Source organism: Piliocolobus tephrosceles, chromosome 6 (assembly GCF_002776525.5).
Source record: "Piliocolobus tephrosceles isolate RC106 chromosome 6, ASM277652v3, whole genome shotgun sequence".
In the NCBI taxonomy this organism is placed as follows: domain Eukaryota; kingdom Metazoa; phylum Chordata; class Mammalia; order Primates; family Cercopithecidae; genus Piliocolobus; species Piliocolobus tephrosceles.
This window is the reverse complement of record NC_045439.1, coordinates 75,360,005-75,380,187: the sequence shown is the minus strand read 5'-3', so window position 1 is coordinate 75,380,187 and position 20,183 is coordinate 75,360,005. Positions and strand designations below refer to the sequence as shown.

Below are 20,183 nucleotides of genomic sequence, written 5' to 3'. Positions count from 1 at the left end.
ATATTTTATTTTACCTTCTTTCCACTGGGACAACTGTTTATCTATATGGAAGAGGATATTAGATCATTACCTTACATATCAATTTTGAATAGGTAAAAACATAATTGTCAACTCTAAAGGTGAACTACAGAAGTTTAGAAGAGAGTATCTTCATGATCTCAGGGCGGGGAAGAATTTCTTAACAAGACACAAATCATAAAAGAACAGGTTTGACAGATTTAAGCATATCAAAATTCAAAAACTGTGTGACAAGGGACTTCATAAAGAAAATTAGAAGCGAAGCTACAGTCTATCCATATGATATAAAGACCTCCTACAAATCAGTAACACAAAACAACCCTAAGAAAAAGAAAGAAAGGATGTGACTAGGCAATTCAAAAGGAAACCCAAATGACCAATAAACATATAAAATTATGCTTGACTTCGCTAGTGACCAAATAAATGCAATTAAGTCAACAAGATATAATTTTATATCCTGACACTGGTAAAGGATAAGAATGTGTGTCAATACCAAGTGTTGGTGAAGGTATGAGACACTGGAAACATCATATACTGCCGGTGGGGCTGTGAAATGGTACAGCCATTTTGGAGGGCACTGAAAACCCTGAAAGCCACTTTGTTATTTTAGTTCAATGAAATTTTTCTCTGCGAGTACTTGAAGGTGGAGAACTCTTTTATGACATCAGCCTCCTGGAAGCAGAGTCGGAAGGGCAAAGGAAACATATTTATAGATTATGGAGGAACAGGGCGGGGCGCGGTGGCTCAAGCCTGTAATCCCAGCACTTTGGGAGGCCGAGACGGGCGGATCACAAGGTCAGGAGATGAGACCATCCTACCTAACACTGTGAAACCCCGTCTCTACTAAAAAATACAAAAAAAAACTAGCCAGGCGAGGTGGCGGGCGCCTGTAGTCCCAGCTACTCGGGAGGCTGAGGCAGGAGAATGGTGTAAATCCGGGAGGCGGAGCTTGCAGTGAGCTGAGGTCCGGCCACTGCACTCCAGCCTGGGCGACAGAGCGAGACTCCGTCTCAAAAGAAAAAAAAAAAAAAAAAAAAAAGATTATGGAGGAACAGTCAGGGTCCTGTAGAGAGAACAGCTGTGAAGAAACAGGCATTTTAAACCAAAGGCTGTATTTTGGAGTCATAATGCTAAACGTCTTACAACCAGAAGGAAACTTAAAATTCGTCTTATCTACCTATTGATTTAAAAGTAATGGAAACCTAGGAGGCCTAGTACCATGCCCAACATTTAAGCTGCTTCCAGAAGTCTCTTGCCTGTGGTGTATACCCAAGAGTCCAACACAAAATGTGCTGTTGGCCTCCTGGGTGAAGAGAATAGAGGCTCTATTGAGCTCTGGCTCAGGCGGTTATAGACTGGCTGTCAGCACAAAACAAGCAGGTGAGCGCCCCCTACCTCTTCTCCGCTGTACTGCTTCAGGCAATTGAGAAAATGGCAAGTGTTGGAAAGCCAAAAGGACAGCATTTCAAAGTCTTCTAAATGTTCCTTAGAAAAATAAGAAAAGACAGAATTGGACTTGATGATTACTTGTACCTCTGAGCATCTTACCTGTTTGGTTATTTGTAGCTTTTGACCAAAATTAATTTTTCTTTTATTCACTAAAGCCTTTATCTAATTCATACTATAATGATAAGAGCTTATATTTATTTAGGTCACAGTTTGTAACATGTTTCTGTACAGGTTGTGTCGCTCATTATGAAGCTGAAGCGGCCTTGAAGGAATGCATGAGCAGCGTAAGTTTCACTTCTTGCTCTCCTAAGTTCACACTCTCACTGGGAAGATAGAAACAACAGAGTTTAGTAGGTGGTCAAGTACCCACACAACGGTTGTAGACTGTGCTACAAAGCTCAGGGGATGGAGAGAGAGGATGGGGAGGCAGAGCAGCTGAGGAAACCTCAGAGAGGCAGGAGGTCTAGCCCTTGAGGGAAATGGGTGGAGAGACAAGAGCTCAGGACTAGGACTGTTGGGGAGAAGGCCTCCACTTACAGGGCAGGAAGAAGAGGAACAAGCAGTGAAGGCAGAGGTACAGTGATCAGAGGGGGAAGAGGAAAAGAGAGAAAATCCTGGGATTTAAAAGACAAGGGAGGAAGCTTTCAAGGAGATGGTGCTAATGCTTTGGTCAATTTAAAGAGAATAAAAAGTAAAGAAACACCACTGGTTTTAGTAAGAGGAATTACTGGTGATCTCTCTGTAGAGTGATGGGTTAGAAGCCAGATTGCAAGGAGTGACAAAGAGAACTGGTGGGGACCACTAGTTTAAGCACTTTGGCAGTCTGGGTGGAGGGAAAGGAACAGTTGCTGTAACTACTGTGTGCTGGAGGTGGGGAGGGGCAGGTCCTGGGCACATGCAAAGGCAGTGGGAGGGGGCCACGGAGAAGCTGAGACTGAAGATGCTGGTGAGAAAGGGATCTTACGATCCTCATGCCATGCATCTCATGGTTTATGAATATTTGGCTAAACACTCCAGAGCATCAAGGGGAGGCAAATACTCGGTGTCCTGTGCTGGAACACAATACCAGCTTGTCTTAAGAAAACCCAATTTATGCAAATATGGACAGGAGGAAAACATCAATTTATGGGAGCCCCTTCCAAAAACACTCTGGTGGCTCCTGTGAAGACGGTGACTATAAAGTATCCAGCACCAAACAAATGTGAATTTTCTATTCCTAACTCCAGATAAATAATGAATTTATGACACTTTTGGAAGCAGAGGAGAATTACCGTACTCTGACCTCTCACAAATCTAGTTTCTATGTTTCTTTCTTCCTAGAGTTTATTTATTTATTTATTTTTGAGACAAGGTCTGGCTCTATCACCCAGGCTGGAGTGCAGTGGTATGATCTTGGCTTACTGTAACCTCTGCCTTCCAGGCTCAAGTGTTCTTCCCACCTCAGCTTCCTAAGTAGCTGGGACTACAGGCACACACCACCACACTTGGCCAATTTTTGTCTTTTTTGTAGATACAGGGTTTCACCATGTTGCCCAGGCTGGTCTTGAACTCGTGAGCTCAAGTGATCTACCTGCCTCAGCCTCCCAAAGTGCTGGGATTACAGGTGTGAGCCACCACACCTGACTTTCCCTAGAGTATTTAAAATAGAATTTAATTCCTCATTACTCTTTAGAACACATATTTTACTAAAAATAAGTTAGGATCTCCCTAATTAAAAATTCACATATATCCTAATATCGAACATCACTTCTCTTTTGGAGGGGCATGAAAAACACTGTAATTTTAGTGTTATTTATGTCTTATCGCCCCCTTCCAATATGGATCAGTACATTGTAATTCCCAGAAACGAGTACTTTTTAACATAACTGTCAACTGGTCATTTCCTAGAAAGAGAGAAAGAGAGAAGGTTTTTGTACTAACTCCACTGTGGCTAATGGAATTTCCACACTCAGGGTAGCATCAGGTCTGGCTTAGAACTAAGTCAACCACCCTACCCACAGCCAAGATTCCAGCATGCGCTAAGCATTACCAGAGAACTCTTTTTACAAAGTAACTATCCCTGTAAGCAAGGATCCAGGTCTGTTTACAAAAATCTTCAACACTTAGATACAGTTATTTACTAATTGATCATTTATGGAGTTCCCAGGAAAAATAATCAGTATGCTAAGAATGATTTTAGGATTATGTTTCAGTTGGAAAGGAAATTAGCAATAAACTTTATGTTATGTTAAGTTAGCCTTCACAAAATCCCACCCTTTGTCATTGTCATTTTTGATCATTATCCACTTGTCACACCATGAAGAGATGATTGCTCGTTAAGAGTTCAGTTGGTGACTTCTGATACGTACACCACACACACATGGTCTATGTGCTATGGTAGGTTCCCTCTCGCCCAGTGGTAAACTACTGGCTGCCTGCCTGTCCAATCATTCCAATAAGGACACTGACTTAGGGAATGGACAACAGCAAGTTGGAAGGAACCTGGGTCCCTGCATGATCATATGGAACAGAGCCACCTTCCAACCTAGATGGCTCATTATGGAACTGCTATCAGCAAAGGAAAATCCTCCGTCTTCTTTAAGAAACTGTATATTGGGCAAAGGGAGGTGGCAGGTGTCTTATAGCTACAATAGCTTAACTTTACTAAGTAACTAACCTAACTAATACACTGTTATCTTCATTGTGGACGTGCTTTTAGGAAGAAGAATTATATAATTGCCAAGGGAAGAGATGAGTAATTTTTCATTCCTTTTCATTTCTCATGATTTACCCTTGTTACAGAGATAGAACATATACCCCTCACAGCTGATAAGTTCACACCCTAAAGGGATAGCAGTGGTGGGTGCAGTGGCTACCAGGTTGCAGTCTCGCCGGTAAGGCTTTGAGGGCTATGGCAGTTGCTCATCCATTTATCTTTCCCTAACAGTGTGGCTCCCTTCAATAGTGGGGAGGGAGGAATCACGCGTCTCACCACACACTGGAGGCTCAGGATAGGCAAAGACTGGGCGTCTGGTCATTCCCATACATGTGATACCAAGGGCCAATGTCAAAGGCACTTCCTACCTTAACCACCTGCTTGATGCCATTAATGGTGCTGTTCATGAGGGACTTCAGCATGTTGGCATCATTCAGAGAGTCTGCGTAGCGTACACACATGAACAGGATATGAGCCGGCAGCCCGGGGATCATGTTCACCACCACGCCACGGGGCTTCAAGTCTGAAGCAGAGAGAGCCAATGAGGATTACAGCTGACAGGTCAGCTCTTCTAAGGAACCTGTAACTAGGGGCAGGGGCTTGTTTGCTTTTCTGTGCTTGATGCAGTGCCTGAATGTATATGGATTTATTTCCTCTTTGAGGAATTCCATCTGGCTCCTTTCTTGTCACAAAATACACAGGTGCCACTTGTTCCTCTTCTTGTTTACAAAGGACTTTCTCTTTCTTAAAAGGTTGAATAAGAGACAGAATCTTTATTTTTCCTTGGTGTGGAAACTCTGGATTTCAGAGCCCCATTGTAAGAAGGGAACTCCAGTTCCATGCACCCCTACTCCAAGCTCTTTGATGGGGATGGAGTACAGTGTCTGCAATCACATGAAGCTGCCTTGAATAGGGAAAGCAGGCACACACCAGTGCAGCAGAGGATGTCTAGCTGGCCTTGGGGAGAAGAGAATGGTGGAGACGCACACTGGGGATGAAGGGGAGAGAGAAATCTTACCAAAAAAGTTAAGATAAGCAAACAAGGACGTCCCCCTGGCTGCATGAAGACAGAAGAACAAAGAAGAGGCTCACACTGTATGACACCAGTGATGGGGGGAAAGAAAAGGGTGGGGGTGCTCACATGAGCTGAGGGGGTCACTCGCAGAAGAGGAAGGAAGGCTACATGTTGGCTTTCTGTTTTGAGATCTTGGGGCCAGCTGATAGGGAGGCAAATTTTTCTCCCGATGCCAGAAAACCATGTGGAAGGTCACAGTGAAGACAGTGCAGTAAGATTGTTTCTATGACCACCAAAATCTTGAGCATGCACATGGGACATTCCTGTAACTGAGGCATGGCTGGGAAGCCCCATCACATTGCCCACAGAGAAATTTCTTGGAAGTCAAATGGAGCTCAGAGCCACAATTGCTTCCATGATGGCTTCTGTGCTGAGACACAAAAATGAGGTGATGTTTCTTTTCTACCCTGGTCCTACAATTTGGAAAAGGTCAGGGCAATGGTTCTCAACTGAGGACAGTTTTGGCCCCCACAGGACATTTGGCAATACCTGGAGACATCTTTTATTGTCATCACTAGGGGTTGCTGCTGGCTTCTAGCGAGTAGAAGTCAAGGATGCTGCTCCATCCTTTGTTACTCACCATTCACAGAGTTAACAGGTCAACAGTGCTGAGGTTGAGAAACTCTGGGCTGGGGTAAGAAGCAGTGGAAGAAGAAAGTAGAAGAAGGACCACCCCTGCCCAGGACTTTGGCACTGACTGATGTGCAAATTCTCAGAGAGAAAGCAAAAATCCAGAGTTCCAGGTTTCACTACCAAGAATGAGGTTCTGAATGAGCTTGGCCTCGTCTTCTCTCTTGTATTGCAGCATTCCAAGGTACTCCTTAGGTCCTGAGGACGAGTGCACATCATTGGCTGTAGACAGAGGCAAACAATCAGCTAAATACACAAACACAGCTTTCATAGGTCTCATAATGTGACTACTCTCCTACCCCATTCTGGCTGGTTTGCACGTAAATGTCTGTGGCTTTCGGATACATTAAAACTGTACTGTATTGTATCCTGAAGAATTTCTCCAAGTAGTGATTCCTCTTTGTGAGTACATGAGTGAGTACAGCTGCTGCTGAAAAGGCCCAGTTATCCTTTGAAGAGCCTTATGAGTGCCTGATATGTATCCAGCACTTGGTAACAGGAAAGAAATCCTAGATGTTGCCTTGTCTTCAAGATGCCGATGCTACTGTGAAAGAAGACTCGTGAAACATTTGGTGTGCAAAGTACCAATGTGCATGATCCTTACTGAGAGGGCTGTATTAGTTTCCCGTGGCTGCTGTAAAAAGTTACCGCAAACACAGAGGTTTAAAACAACACAAATGTTCAATCATACAGCTCTGGAGGTCAGAAGTCTGAAAGGTGAGCCAGGGTGGTGAATGGTGGTTCATTCATCCCAACAGTGGGGATGCAGCGGGGGCTGGGAAGCACAGACCTGGGCCCTGCTCTCATGGGGCAGACTGCCATTTGTCATTTATTACTGAAGGAAAAGGATCCTGAGTTTGCTTGTGGACATTTCAAATTTGAGGTGAGAGTTGGGTAAGTAAGAATAAAGCCGCTCTTCAAAGAGATGAATATAGAAAAAGGAACAAACAAGATACAGCCTTGGCAATAAGGCTGGGAGGAAGAGGAAAAAGTAATAAGGGATGAAAGAGTGAGAAATGTGAGCAGGAGCCGAACACAGGCAAAGTTCAGTGATGGAAGTAGAAGGAGGGATGAAGGGCTGAGGGTCCCTTTCACAGAGGCTCATAAGGACGCTTTATGTGTGCGGTGCAGTCCATGTTCAGGATGTCTGCTTCTTAGCTCTCTACTTTTCTAATAGAAATTTGGATACTTACTAATCCTACATATGTAACAGGGAGAGAAGGTGAATTTCAAGCAGTTAATTGAAAACCTGTTCACAATTTCATTTTTTACAAAAGGAGCTAACAGAGGAAGAGGTTAATGGATTAATTATAGGATGTCTCTTGCAAGTACAAGAACGTATCTGGTATCTTCTGAGGGGGAGGGAGCTGTCTTCTTGTCCCAAAGGATCTTTTCGTTAGCCCAGCACTAGATCCCAAACCTCACCACTTGAGAATCATTCCTCTGGGTTTCATAAGCTTTGGACCAGAGAGAAAACAAACGAGTGCATGTTAGCCTTAGCTCAAAAGAATAAGAAAACAAGTATTGTTTCTTACCTTTTCCAACTGTCCTGCTTAGTGTCTTGACTTGATCTTGTAGCTTTTTAATCACTCTGTCCTTCATGTCTAATTCTTCTTCAAGATCCTATAGCAATAAAAAGAAACCAGGATTTAGCTTAGAAGCACTTTAATCTATTTTTTTTTTTTTTTTTTTGGTAACAGCTTTATTGAGCTACAATTTACATACCGTACAACTCACCCACCTAAAGTGTAAACTCAAAGGTTTTTTAGGGTAGTCAGAGTTGTGCTACAATCACCATTATTTAATTCCAGAACATTTTGTTCCTCCAAAAAGAAAACTAACCTTTAGTGTCACTCTCTAGTTCCTCATACCCTTCCAGCACCTGGCAACCACTCGTCTACTTTCTGTCTCTACAGATTTGCCTATTCTGGGCATCTCATATAAATCAATTCATAGAATAGGTTTTTTTGTATGTCTGGCTTCTTTTGCTTAGCATAAGGTTTTCAAAATTCATCCATGCCGCAGCAAGTATCAGCATTTCACATATTCTTACGGCTGAATAATATCCCATTGTATGCATGCACTACATTTATCTTGCTCTTATTACATAGGAATGTCCATCATAGAGAATTTAAATATATGAATGTGGGGAAAAGGGTTTTCTAGATACCAGAAGCTGGAGCCAAAGAAATGTTCAGAGATTTGGGCCTGGTTTTACCTTTCCTTCCTGATAAGGAGGTGGCCTTGCCCATGCTGAATTTGGTTCAAGAACCAGGAGAGTCCTTGGATACCCAGAAATAGTTCCTCTAAAGGACATACAGTGTTTAAGTTCTTCCAGATCTGAGCTTTTGACACACATAGAACTCAGGCTTCTCTGACCCAGAAAGACCCACCATGCTGGGTCACTGCAGCTGTGTGCCCTCTAGGGACTCTTGGGGCCAAGGAACATTGTGCTGTTTCTTCTCTGTGCGGCCACCTCTCTCCTTGCCACCATTCTGTGTCCCTGGCTAGACATGTTAGGAACTCTATTGACTTTAGAAGTGGAGGTGTCAGTATAGCTTCTTCCCTCCAATTCAAGCCCATCTTATAATATATCTAATAAAATGGGTCACCCATCAACCCATAACCCAGAAAAAAACCACTCTTAACATTTTTATTTCATTCCTTTTTTTCCAATATGGTAAATGTACATTTTCTAAAATTGGGATCATGTTACATGCAAAATTTCAAATCCTACATTTATCTCTAGTTATACTGCAGACATTTTCCCACGTCATTGATAATATACCCAAACCATCATTTTAACAGCCAAGTCATACTATTTCATACAACAATTTAACCTTTGCTCTATTGTTAGATATGCATTTGATTCCTTTGGGTTGCTTTTTTTTTCTCTCTGATTAATAACACTATGATGATCACTCTGAACAAAAATCTTGGTCCACATGTTCAAGTATTTACTTAGGATAGTACCTTACAAGTTGTGTTACTGAGTCAAAGAGAATGTACTTTCCAAAGGTTCACAATCCATACCTTCAAATAAGCCCTCAAGAAAGTTTATACCAATTTATATTCCCAGCAACCATGTATGACAGTGCCCATTTCAAGATGTTCTCTCCAGCAGCATATCTATTAATTATTATTATTAGTAGTAGTAGTAGTATTTTTAGAGATAGGGTTTTGCTCTGTCACCCAGGCTGGAGTGCAGTAGTGTGATCATAGCTCACTGTAGCCTCGACCTCCTGGGCTCAAGCAGTCCTCTTGCCTCAGCCTCCTGAGTAGCTAGAACTATAGGCATGCACCACCACACTTGGCTAGTTAAAAAGAAAAAAAAAGTTTTCCTTGTAGAGATGGGGTCTTGCTACATTGCCCTGGATGGTTGAACTCCTGGCCTCAAGTCATACTTCTGCCATGACATCTTAAAGTGCTGGGATTACAGGTATGAGCCACTGTGCCAGGCCCAGGTCTCTGTTAATTTGACAGGCAAAAGTAATACCTAGTTTTAATTTTGAATTTCTTTGATAAATAGTGAAATTATTACTAAAAGTTTTTTTTTTTTTTTTAATCTCTTAATAAGAATTTCCTTTTCAGTGACAAAAGAGTCTGGGAAAAAAAAGAAATTTCTTTGACTCAAAGCATCACATAGTGGCTTGAACAGTGTCACCCTGAAATTCATGTCCAACTCAAACTCCAGAATGTGGTGACTTTATATGGAAATAGGGTCTTTGCAGCTGTGGTAAGCTAAGAGTCAATATGAGAGATGGCTACTACAATTTAGGGTGGGCTGTAAATCCAATGCAGATGTCCTTATAACCGACAGAAAAGAACATAGAGACCGACAGGGAGAAGGCCAGGTGCAGGAGACAGAGGCTGGAGTTACACTGCCCCAAACCAAGGAAGGCCTGGAGCCCTCTAGAAGCTGGGAGAGGCAAGGACGGGTTTTCCTTAGAGACTTCGGAGGAGTGTGCCCTGCTGACACCTTGACTTCAGACTTCTGACCTCCATAATGGAGAGAACACATTTCTGTTGTTTTAAGGCACCTGGTTTGTGGTCATTTGTCACGGCAGCCCTGGCAAACTAATATAGATCAGGTCTCATTTGTGGGTAGAATCTGCCGGCTAATGTATAGAGATGATACTCTTGTTGTGTGTCCCTCTGCTTATATGTAACAGTGAGGCTACTCCGGGTTCAGAAAGAGCTATTGAAATGAACATGTCAGGCCTGTCGTCTCCCCAGCTCAGTGCACCTGTGGGGAGCAGAGTCAGACGCTCAGAGGAGCTCCAGAAGAGGGCACCAGGACCGGGCTGTGCTCTGGGGCACCAGGAACGAACCCATAAATCACAATGCACTGGAACAGTCAGAGTAAAGGATCAAGTGGGATGACATGCACAGCACACGCATGACCCACCCATGTAGCTTCTCCCTGACCGCTGGCTCCACTGAGATCCCAGGGCCCACAGAAGGCAAGGCAAGGCAGCCTCACACACATGGACAGCAGGCGGTTGCTTCTCTGGTGTAATATGAGGATTCCAGTCTCTGAGAAAGTTATATCCACCTCAGAAAAGGCAGCCATCATGTAGGTGCCACTGATTGGAATTTGTTACTTCCTATTAAATGTTAAACTCCTGGAATTTCTCTTTTTGGATGTAACCAATCTTCAGAGTTAAACCCTGACACCTAAAATGTGTTTTTCCTCTATCAGGGTTTTCCTGTGAGATTGGAAATGGGGGCCCTGTCAGCGGGGAGAAGGGCACATGGGCATGTCCACACTGATCCACTGGACTCGTCAGCCCTCCTGGGTCACCCTCTTGGAAGCTCTCAGGTCTCGAAGGGGCCCAAGAGGGTCCCAGCTCCTAGGAAAGTGGCCTACCTGTCCCTTCAGCACTTCTCAGTCTTGTGGGTTCCATACAGCATCACAATTTCAAGTAATTGCTGGGACTTGACGTAGGGTTACCCAATTGCTTTTTGGTAAGGGCATTTGAAACTCAGAAAAGACCTTAAACACTTTTAAAAAGTTTTTAAGCCTTCCAACGACATCATGATCATTTCATAGAAGAACATTTTGACTCTAAAAATTGTAGGAAAGCCACCCCCTGAGAAGAAAGCATGGGCACTTATACGGGGTGAGTTTTGCCGGGTAAAGCACTCACACGTAGGCCTTGCTAGCCTCAGTGTGTTCCAGAGCATGGTGACTCCATCCTGGATGGTGCCGTCCACTGATAGTGCTGGGGAACCACGGCCTGCACCTCACTGTCTCTCCTCCTTCACCCTCCCCGGGCTGGCCTGTAAGTCTCTGAGGCCTGTAAGTCCCCAATGCCTTCCCAAAGCCAACCTCAGAGACCACCTGTCTTTTGGGATAAGAAAACAGACTGTTCTGATAGAAGGACTTTTGGTCTACAGATGTTAATTATATGCTTTAGGCAGCACGTCCCCCCTTTCAGCATCATTTGCACACAGACAGTCTCTATCACCAAGTTAGAAGACTTCTCACCCTGTTTTCCAAAGTGAGCCGAGATGCTTCCTGCCAGAAGTTACTCTTGACTTCACTTTCAGTTTCAAATTGTTTCTTCAAGTGGTCACTGGCCTCCTGCATTTCTTGAATCTTATCAATCAGCTTCTCCTTCTCTTTGGTATGTATTTCATTCTGGGCTTCCATGGCCCTGAGAAAGGGAGGGAGGAAAGGCTGGTATCAGTATGACCATCATGGAGAAGTCACTCACTGTCATAGCAAGTGGTGATATTTCCAAAGATGGAAGAACACCTTGGCCAATTTCTGTGTAAAGCAAATAGTATTTGAATAGGGGTGTCCTTCTGGGGGAAGGAAAAGAGACCAGGACTGGCTGGGACAGAAAACTGTCCATGGACTGCTCTAGTCTCCTTCACCCAATAAGAGGTTCCATTCTCCACCCAACCCCAGCCCCACTCACTGTTCCCATGGGACATCCATGCCCACCATACCCTGTGACAGCTCAGCAGTCATCCCCTTGGTGACCAGCCTGGGGACCAGACACACAAGAAGCCAGAGATCAGATAGAAGAAAGGAGGGGAGACCATGAGAAGAGTTCCAAAATGGTGCCTTGCTCCTTTTCTACTACTTTGGGTCCTCATCCTACTGATAAAGTCACATGACTAAAGATGCTCTTGGGGATGTCAAGTGTCCATTTATTATTTTGGAAAAATAACTGTCTCAACAAGTTGACAACAAAACAGAACATTCTCCCCACAAGGCTCTGCCAGGGCATGAGGCCCTTTGTTGGTCAGGATGGAAATTTGGGGGGATTAGCAATGAAGATTTTCCATCAACATGGGCTTTTAATTCTTATCCTAAATAGTCTGCTAACAGAAACCGTTCTCTCTCACAAACTCTTATCCGTTGTTTGAACAGATTATTCAAGTGCATGGTATAGCATTTCAAGGGTACAAAAGTGTACATATACAGTGAAAAGTATGGGTCCTCCCCTCCTCTGTGCATCAGTCACCAAGCCTGGAGGCAACTTCCTGGAGGCAACCAATGTATTGTTCCTTAACAATCTCCCAGAGATGCTGCAGCTGCTGCTGCTGAGTGTGCTATACATACACATACTTCTTTCCTTCCCATTGGAATGGCAATATATCATATATATTAATTAGCATATTGCTTTTTGGCATTAGTAACACATCTTGGTGTATTCTACAGTTTCAGAAAAGCATTACATGAGCATGAACTTGAGGTACACACATATTTACACTTACTTTCTTTGTGTTCCTTCCTCCTCTTGACTGCGATTTAACTGATTAGACAATTCTTCTAGTTTTCCTATAATGAGAAGAACTGTCAATACTTTGTGGGGATGGGGGGCATATCACTGCATTCTGATTTGGGTTTGGTATTATTTTCAATTTTTAAAAGTCCTAAACCAGGGGTGTCCAATCTTTTGGCTTCTCTGGCCCATATTGGAATAAGAATTGTCTTGGGCCACATATAAAATACACTAACAGTAACAATAGCTGATGAGCTGAAAAAAAAAAAAATTGCAAAAAAATTTCATGTTTTAAGAAAGTTTACAAATTTGTGTTGGGCCTCCTTGAAAGCTGTCCTGCGCTGCATGTGGCCCATGGGCTGTGGCTTGAACAAGCTTGTCTTAAACTGTATCCAGGCAGAGATTAACTTGTATTTGGTCTGAACAATGTTTAAACATTTTTAAACCATCATTTAAAAATTGTAATATTTCACATAAAAATCTGGATTCCTGGGTTTTCTTTAAAAATAGGAATCTCTAGCAATACTGGGCCCACATTCCCACTGGGCAATAATCAGTGGAGCTTGGAGGCAGAAGCCTCTTTATTTTACTGTATTTTTTTCAGAGACAGGATCTCACTGTGTCACCCATGCTGGAGTGCAGTGGCGCAATCATGACTCACTTCAGCCATCACCTCCCGGGCTCAAGTGGTCCTTCCCCTTCAGTCTCCCACACAGCTGGGACTACAGGAACATACCACCATGCCTGACTTATTTTTTAAAAATTTTTGGGCTGGGTTCAGTAGCTCATTGCTATAATCCCAGCACTTTGGTAGGCCAAGGTAAGTGGATCACCTGAGGCCAGGAGCTCAAGACCAACCCGGCCAATGGCGAAACCCCATCTCTACTAAAAATACATAAAAAAAAAAAAAAATTAGCTGGGTGTGGTGGTGGGTGCCTGTAATCCCATATACTCAGGAAGCTGAGGCAGGAGAATCACTTGAACCTGGGAGGCGGAGGCTCCAGTGAGCAGAGATTGCACCATTGCACTCTAGCCTGGGCGACAAGAGTGAAACTCAGTCTCAAAAAGGAAAAAAAAAGTTTGTAGAGATGAGGTTTCATCATATTGCCCAGACTGGCAGACTGGTCTCAAACTGGAACTCCTGGCCTTAAACGATCCATCCGTCTCTGCTTCCCAAAGTGCTGGGATTATAGGTGTGAGCCACTGCAGTCAGCCTGCACCTCCTTTAAATGTCCTACATACCTTCCCATATGTTTCAGCTAGCCCCCTTCTCACATTTGTTACCTGTCCAGCCCCCTGGAGAACCAGAGTTTAAAACCCCCGAGTACAAGGACATTTCAATGTCATTTCCTGGGTACGGGAAACCATTTTCTACAAGCAGGTTCATGACGGTTTCAGTTACCTTTCATTTTCTCAGTTTGTTCATTCAGGCGGATTTCAAGATCTTGCTTCTGCTTCTCCAATTCTGAAATTTGCTGTTTAAAGTCTGGGATCATCTTAAGAGAAGAATTAGAAATATTAGAATATAAAATACTTTGATCTATGAACTTTAAAATATCAGAAGCAAACTAAACTGTCTTGGCATTCAGCCTGCGGAACATACACTTGTGTAAAAGAGCTAGCCACGACATTAGACTGGATTAACATTCTTTTTTTTTTTTTTAACCTCAAAACCTATATAGTCACAGGAAACACCAGTATGCTCAGAGGAAGCAGTTCTCATACAGCTACGATAGTGAGAGAAGGATGTGTACATGTATAGAAATCCTATGTTGAGTTGAGGGAGGAATTAGGTGAAGAAATGGCAGCCGGCCTCTTTGGTCCAAGCCCAGAGCCATCATCTCCTCATCTAGGAACAGGAAAAGCCATCTCAAAGGGTCCTACTGCAACTTTTGAATTCCAGGACATGCACTGCTCTGTTAGTAGAGGTCTGAAATCACCCAGTAAGTTTCTCAATCCTTTGTCCCTATCTGTATATTTCTTTACATGTCTATCGCCTCCACCCGCAGTTAGGTTAAAACAGGGTTTTGTTTTTTTTTCCTTCCCCAAGTTTATAAACATGCTCATTTTAAAACTGAGTGGCTGAGATCCAGGCCTCCGAAGTCTAAATGAAGAATACAAACAGCCCTGGATTTACGATGGCTCAACTTACTATTTTCCGAGTTTGTGATGGTGTGAAAGTGATACGCATTTAGTAGAAACTATACTTCAAGTAGCCATTCAACCATTCTGTGTTTCACTTTCACAGTATAGTATTTGATAAATTACATGAGATATTCAACACTTTATTATAAAAATAGGCTTTGTGTTAGATGATTTTGCCCAAGCGCAAGCAAATGTAAGCATTCCGAGCACATTTAAGGCAGGCTGGGCTAAGCTACGATGCCTGGTAGGTTAGGTGTATTATATGCATTCTCAACTTACAATACAATACTTCCAACAAACGATGGGTTTATTGGGACGTAGCCCCATGGTAAGCTGAGGAGCATCTGTACTTGTTGGATTGTGCAATTGTGTCTCATTGCAAATTCCTCATTGAAATTTCATCCAAGGAAAAAACAAAGGTGTAAAGGTCCCCCACTACTGTTCCCTGTGTCCACCCCTGGTCCTCAACTGCTGCTACAGCCCCGAGATTTCCTAACACTCCCAGTTTAGGGAGCGGAGAGGGTAGTAAGGAAGTAGGGGAGCAGCAGCCAGTGAGGCAGGACAAGAATGCTGGGAGAGCTGGGCATCCTGGAAGCAGAGAGAACAAGGCGGAGAGGGCAAGATTAGCATCGCCAGGGGCTGCTGAGACACAGTAAGATGAGGGTGCAAAGGAACCCTTAGTGCTCAGCTCTGTGCAGGCAGAGTCAGCCAGTGGTGGGGGCACACGACAGAATGAGGTGGTGGGCAGTGAATGGGAGGTGTGCGAAGGGACTATGCCTAGAGGGTCTTTGTAAGTCTGACTAACTCACCAAAGAAACGGGTGATGGCCACAGGACTGTGGGGTTAAGACAGAGATGGTTGTTTGAGTGAGGAGATTCCTAAAGCAGTTCTCCAGGCCAGTAGGCATGAGTTGGAAGAAAGACTGAGACAAATGCAGTGGTTAGGAATGCACGTCACGGAAGAGGAAGCCCTTGAAAAGGTGAGATTTGAAGGCTGGGCACAGTGGCTTATGCCACTTTGGGAGGTCGAGGCGGGTGGATCATGAGGTCAGGAGTTCGAGACTAGCCTTGCTCACATAGTGAAACCCTGTCTAAAAATGCCAAATTAGCTGGGCGTGGTGGTGGGCGCCTGTAATCCCAGCTACTCGGGAGGCTGAGGTAGGAGAATTGCTTGAACCCGGAAGGTGGAGGTTGCAGTGAGCTGAGATTGCGCTACTGCACTCCAGCCTGGGTGATAGAGTGAGACTCCGTCTCAAAAAAAAAAAAAAAGAGATTTGAGGCATGAGCATGAGCAGGACTGGCCTTCTGACACACTCCTGTTTCAAGAGCTACACTTCAATTTTGTGATTTTGTGGTCACTTTCCAAGGGGTTAGGGCTGGATTTAAATACAGACTTTAAAACATACACTTACGCACACACACACAATCACAGCACCTGCACCCATCCTGTGGTGAACACACACACTCTTGTATCAGAGTGCTCTCTGGTCTGCAGTCATTTTATAGTTTAATCACTAGACTGAGTTATTTCACTTCTGGAAAAAGTAATTTATATCCACTCTTTTACTGCCAAGAAACTGAATTTGACTCCACTGACAAAGAACATCTCTAGTATGATGGCCACGACTGGGGCCCCTGGCTGAGACCATACCATATTCTCTGATGTTAGCCTGGTCACTTCAAGACGGATGCTTTCATTGATGTCATTTTCTTCTCTGAATAACTTCTGCAGGTGGTTGATTTCCTGACTTAGATGCACCACTTTGAAATTCAAAGCTTCAATCTCCTTTTCGTAGCACTCCTTCTGAGACTGGAAATGGCTCTCCAAAACACTATTAAAGGAAGGGTCAGGAAATAAACTACATGGCCTTTATTCTGCTGTACAGATGGCTGGGAGGCAGTTATGAAGACCCACAAGAGCCGTGCACGAAGTACATCAAGTTTACTTATGCACTCACGGTTACAGGCTACAGAATCAGGAATGCCTAATTATAAAATCTTCTAGCTAGTTAGGAAGCATTATGTGGGGGTTAACATGTAGTTAACAATGAAGAATATTTTAGAGGTTATTGTATTTTTACACTCCTAATAGTTAAAAAATTTTGGCCGGACGCACTGGCTCACGCCTGTAATCCCAACACTTTGGGAGGCCGAGGTGGGTGGATCACTTGAGGTCAGGAGTTTGAGACCAGCCCGGCCAACATGATGAAACCCCGTCTCTACTAAAAATATAAAAATTAGCCGGGTGTGGTAGCGCATGCCTGTAGTTCCAGCTACTCAGGAGGCTGAGGCACGAAAATCGCTTGAAACCCGGAGGTGGAGGTTGCGGTGAGCCGAGATCTTGCCAGTGCACTCCAGCCTGGGCAACAGAGTGAGACTCCACCTCAAAAACAAAACAAAACATGTTCTGTATAATACTACAGTTGTGGATACGAGTCATTATACATTTGTCAAAACCTACAGAATGTACACCAAGAGTGAACTCTAATGTAAACTATGGACTTTGGGTGACAGTGGCGTGACAGTGGCGGTTCATCAGTCATAGTAAACACACCACTGCGGTTTGGGAAGCTGATAGTGGAGGAGGTTGTGTGCGTGTGGTGACGGGTATATGGGAACTCTCTGTATTTCTGCTCAACTTTGATGTGAACCTAAAACTGCTGTAAAAAATAAAATTTATTAATTTAAATACATGCAGCACATGACTTAAATTTAAATGTATCTACATATCTCTGGCAACACTAACTAACTTATTTGACAATCAGTTTTTACTGTATGGGTTATGGGGTTTTTTACTAGGCATTTTATCCCATGAAGAGATTGCTCTTCATGAATAAGCTAATTACTTACTTCTCAGAGAAGTATTTCTAGTGGTTATTTGGTCATTCTACTATAAGGAATTTGTGTCTCAATCTATGTAAGGTACACTTTGGACTTTCCAATAGTCTATTTATTATCTCTGAAAAATAAAGAAGAACCCTGAGGAGAATTTCTAACCGTGTTGCTTTCTTCAGTCCTTCATAAGCAAACCAAAGTTCTCCATCCTCATTTAAATGTTCCAAATCTTCCACAGAGAGCCTGCAAAATAAGGAAGATAAGAAAATCTATCATCTCTCTCACGTTTTACGTGTCTTAAAATGTTTGATAATGCAAAAATGATTACCTGCTTCTTACATCTTCAATGTCATAGCTTTCGAGAAGTTGTTTGGTGATCTCTGACATCTTTTCTGAGAGGAAAAGGCAGAGTTGTATACGTTACATTTGTGGATGATTTATCTTTTCCCATTTCCTTTCCAGGGCCCAGTTTTCTAGCTTCACAGTCTCCAGCTAAATAACTCACCAGCTATCCAATCAACCAACTAACCAATCTTCCAAGTATTCAACCAACTAGCTATTCAGCCTACCAACTAAGCAATCTACCATATGTCCAACCAAATTCATACCAAAGGACACGTTTCCTTAGCAGTGACACAGCTACAATAAATTCAGTCTGCACCCATGGACTAAGAGACTCATATTTTTATTACCTCTCATTTCCCGTTTTTGTGACTGCACATGTTTCTCCACATCTATCTTCTGTGCCTGAAGTAGCTGTATCTCTTTTTCGAACTCAGAGATTGTCTGAATCACAGCAACGATGGAATCAGATAAAGAAAAAACCAGCGATTATGCTTTATATGAGACAAAGGGAACACAATTACGGTATCGCCTGTCTACGCAAGACATCCTCACTGCAGTTTCTTTCTTAGCTAAGATCTTGTTAAACCATCACTGCCCACACAGCTTGGCCTTGAGGCATGCTTACCTACTCAACATGCCAGACCTACTGGGTTGTATCAGTAGAATTAACTTCCCTCGGCCGGGCACAGCGGCTCACACCTGTAATCCCAGCACTTTGGGAGGCTGAGGCGGGTGGATCACCTGAGGTCAGGAGTTTGAGACCAGCCTGACTAACATGGTAAAACCCTGCCTCTACTAAAAATACAAAAATTAGCCGGGCGTGGTGGCAGATGCCCGTAATCCCCGCTACTCGGGAGGCTGAGGCAGGAGAATCGCTTGAACCCGGGACGCAGAGGTTTCAGTGAGCTGAGACCGCACCATTGCACTCCAGCCTGGGGGACAAGAGCAAAACTCCACCTCAAAAAAAATGAACTTCCCTGTTATATAAAGAAAAAAATAATAAGTACCTACTATAAGCTTGGGGTGGGGTGGGACACGGGGAAGACTGAGAAAGGTAAAATCACAGGGGCTAAAATTCTCTTTTAATGGATAATAAAATACTGAGTGCAAGGACATGGGCAAAGTTGCCACCTTCATAACTGTGGGTTTTGGCTTCAGCTCGGCTTAGATATGGAGCAGTGGCAGAGACTGGTGAGTCCAGGTCTGGGAGTTAGCAGGCTGTTGGGGAGGAGGTGGCCTGGCAGCTCTGGTGGAGGGGAAGAGGCAGTATTCTGCCTTTATTCTCCCTTGTGAACTCAGCTTGAATAAGAATTACAGGTCTGTGCTTTTGTTTTTGTATCTAAGGGAGATATAAGGACTTTCAGGGCTAATAAACTCCCCTTGGTTTTTTTTTTCAGTTACCCTGAGTATTTAAGGGCTCCAGCCCCTGTTTCTACAGAGTAAGCGGGAGAATCAAACTGGTATGTGCTGAGCACTTTACCTAGATGACCTAATCCTCCTCACAGGCCTATAAGGTGAGTAGAGTGATCTTTTCTCGATTAGCAAACTTCGGCTACATTTAACTGAAGGTTGACTGGCACGTTCAGGGTCACATGCCAGGTTTATGGGGAACTCAGGACTATTCAAATCCTGAAGGTCGTGCTTTTCTTTGTAATGTTTCAGTAGAAATGTTCCAAGTCAGACTTGCATTTACTTAGGCTTTTAAGACTGACTATAACACATACAACTTGATAATGATGAGTTATTTTTTTTGAAAACCAGAGTACGCTGGGCACGGTGGCTCACGCCTGTAATCCCAGCACTTTGGGAGGCTAACACAGGTGGATCACCTGAGGTCAGGACTTCAGGACCAGCCCAGCCAACATGGAGAAACCCCATCTCTACAAAAATAGAAAAAAAAAATTAGCCGGGTGTGGTGGCAGGTGCCTGTAATCCCAGTTACTTGGGAGGCTGAGGCACGAGAATTGCTTGAACCTGGGAGGTGGGGTTGCAGTGAGCCAGGATGCTGCCATTGCACTCCAGCCTGGGTGACAAGAGCAAAACTCTGTTCAAAAAAACCCCAAAACACAAAAATCAAAAACCCAGAGTAATTTTTTTTTTTTTTATTTTTGAGACGGAGTCTTGCTCTGTTACCCAGGCTGGAGTCCAGTGGTGTGATCTCAGCTCACTGCAACCTCCATCTCCCAGGTTCAAGCGATTCACCTGCTTCAGCCTCCTGAGTATCTGGGACTACAGGCACGTGCCACCTTGCC

General features: G+C 43.6%; 1 protein-coding gene across 1 annotated transcript in view; it reads right to left on the bottom strand.

Annotated features, from left to right (window-relative positions):
• The window catches only part of MYO5C (myosin VC), a 91,455-nt gene that overhangs the window by 19,086 nt on the left and 52,186 nt on the right, over nt 1–20,183 (bottom strand). Inside the window, exons 23-33 of the mRNA XM_023227181.2 lie at nt 18,279–18,372; nt 17,915–17,978; nt 17,749–17,829; nt 16,403–16,583; nt 14,010–14,103; nt 12,600–12,663; nt 11,359–11,527; nt 7,403–7,490; nt 5,991–6,089; nt 4,531–4,685; nt 1,414–1,503 (exon numbers count right to left, since the gene is read on the bottom strand). Coding sequence (XP_023082949.2) covers nt 1,414–1,503; nt 4,531–4,685; nt 5,991–6,089; nt 7,403–7,490; nt 11,359–11,527; nt 12,600–12,663; nt 14,010–14,103; nt 16,403–16,583; nt 17,749–17,829; nt 17,915–17,978; nt 18,279–18,372 — 1,179 coding nt within the window. The remainder of the gene's footprint in view (nt 1–1,413; nt 1,504–4,530; nt 4,686–5,990; nt 6,090–7,402; nt 7,491–11,358; nt 11,528–12,599; nt 12,664–14,009; nt 14,104–16,402; nt 16,584–17,748; nt 17,830–17,914; nt 17,979–18,278; nt 18,373–20,183) is intronic.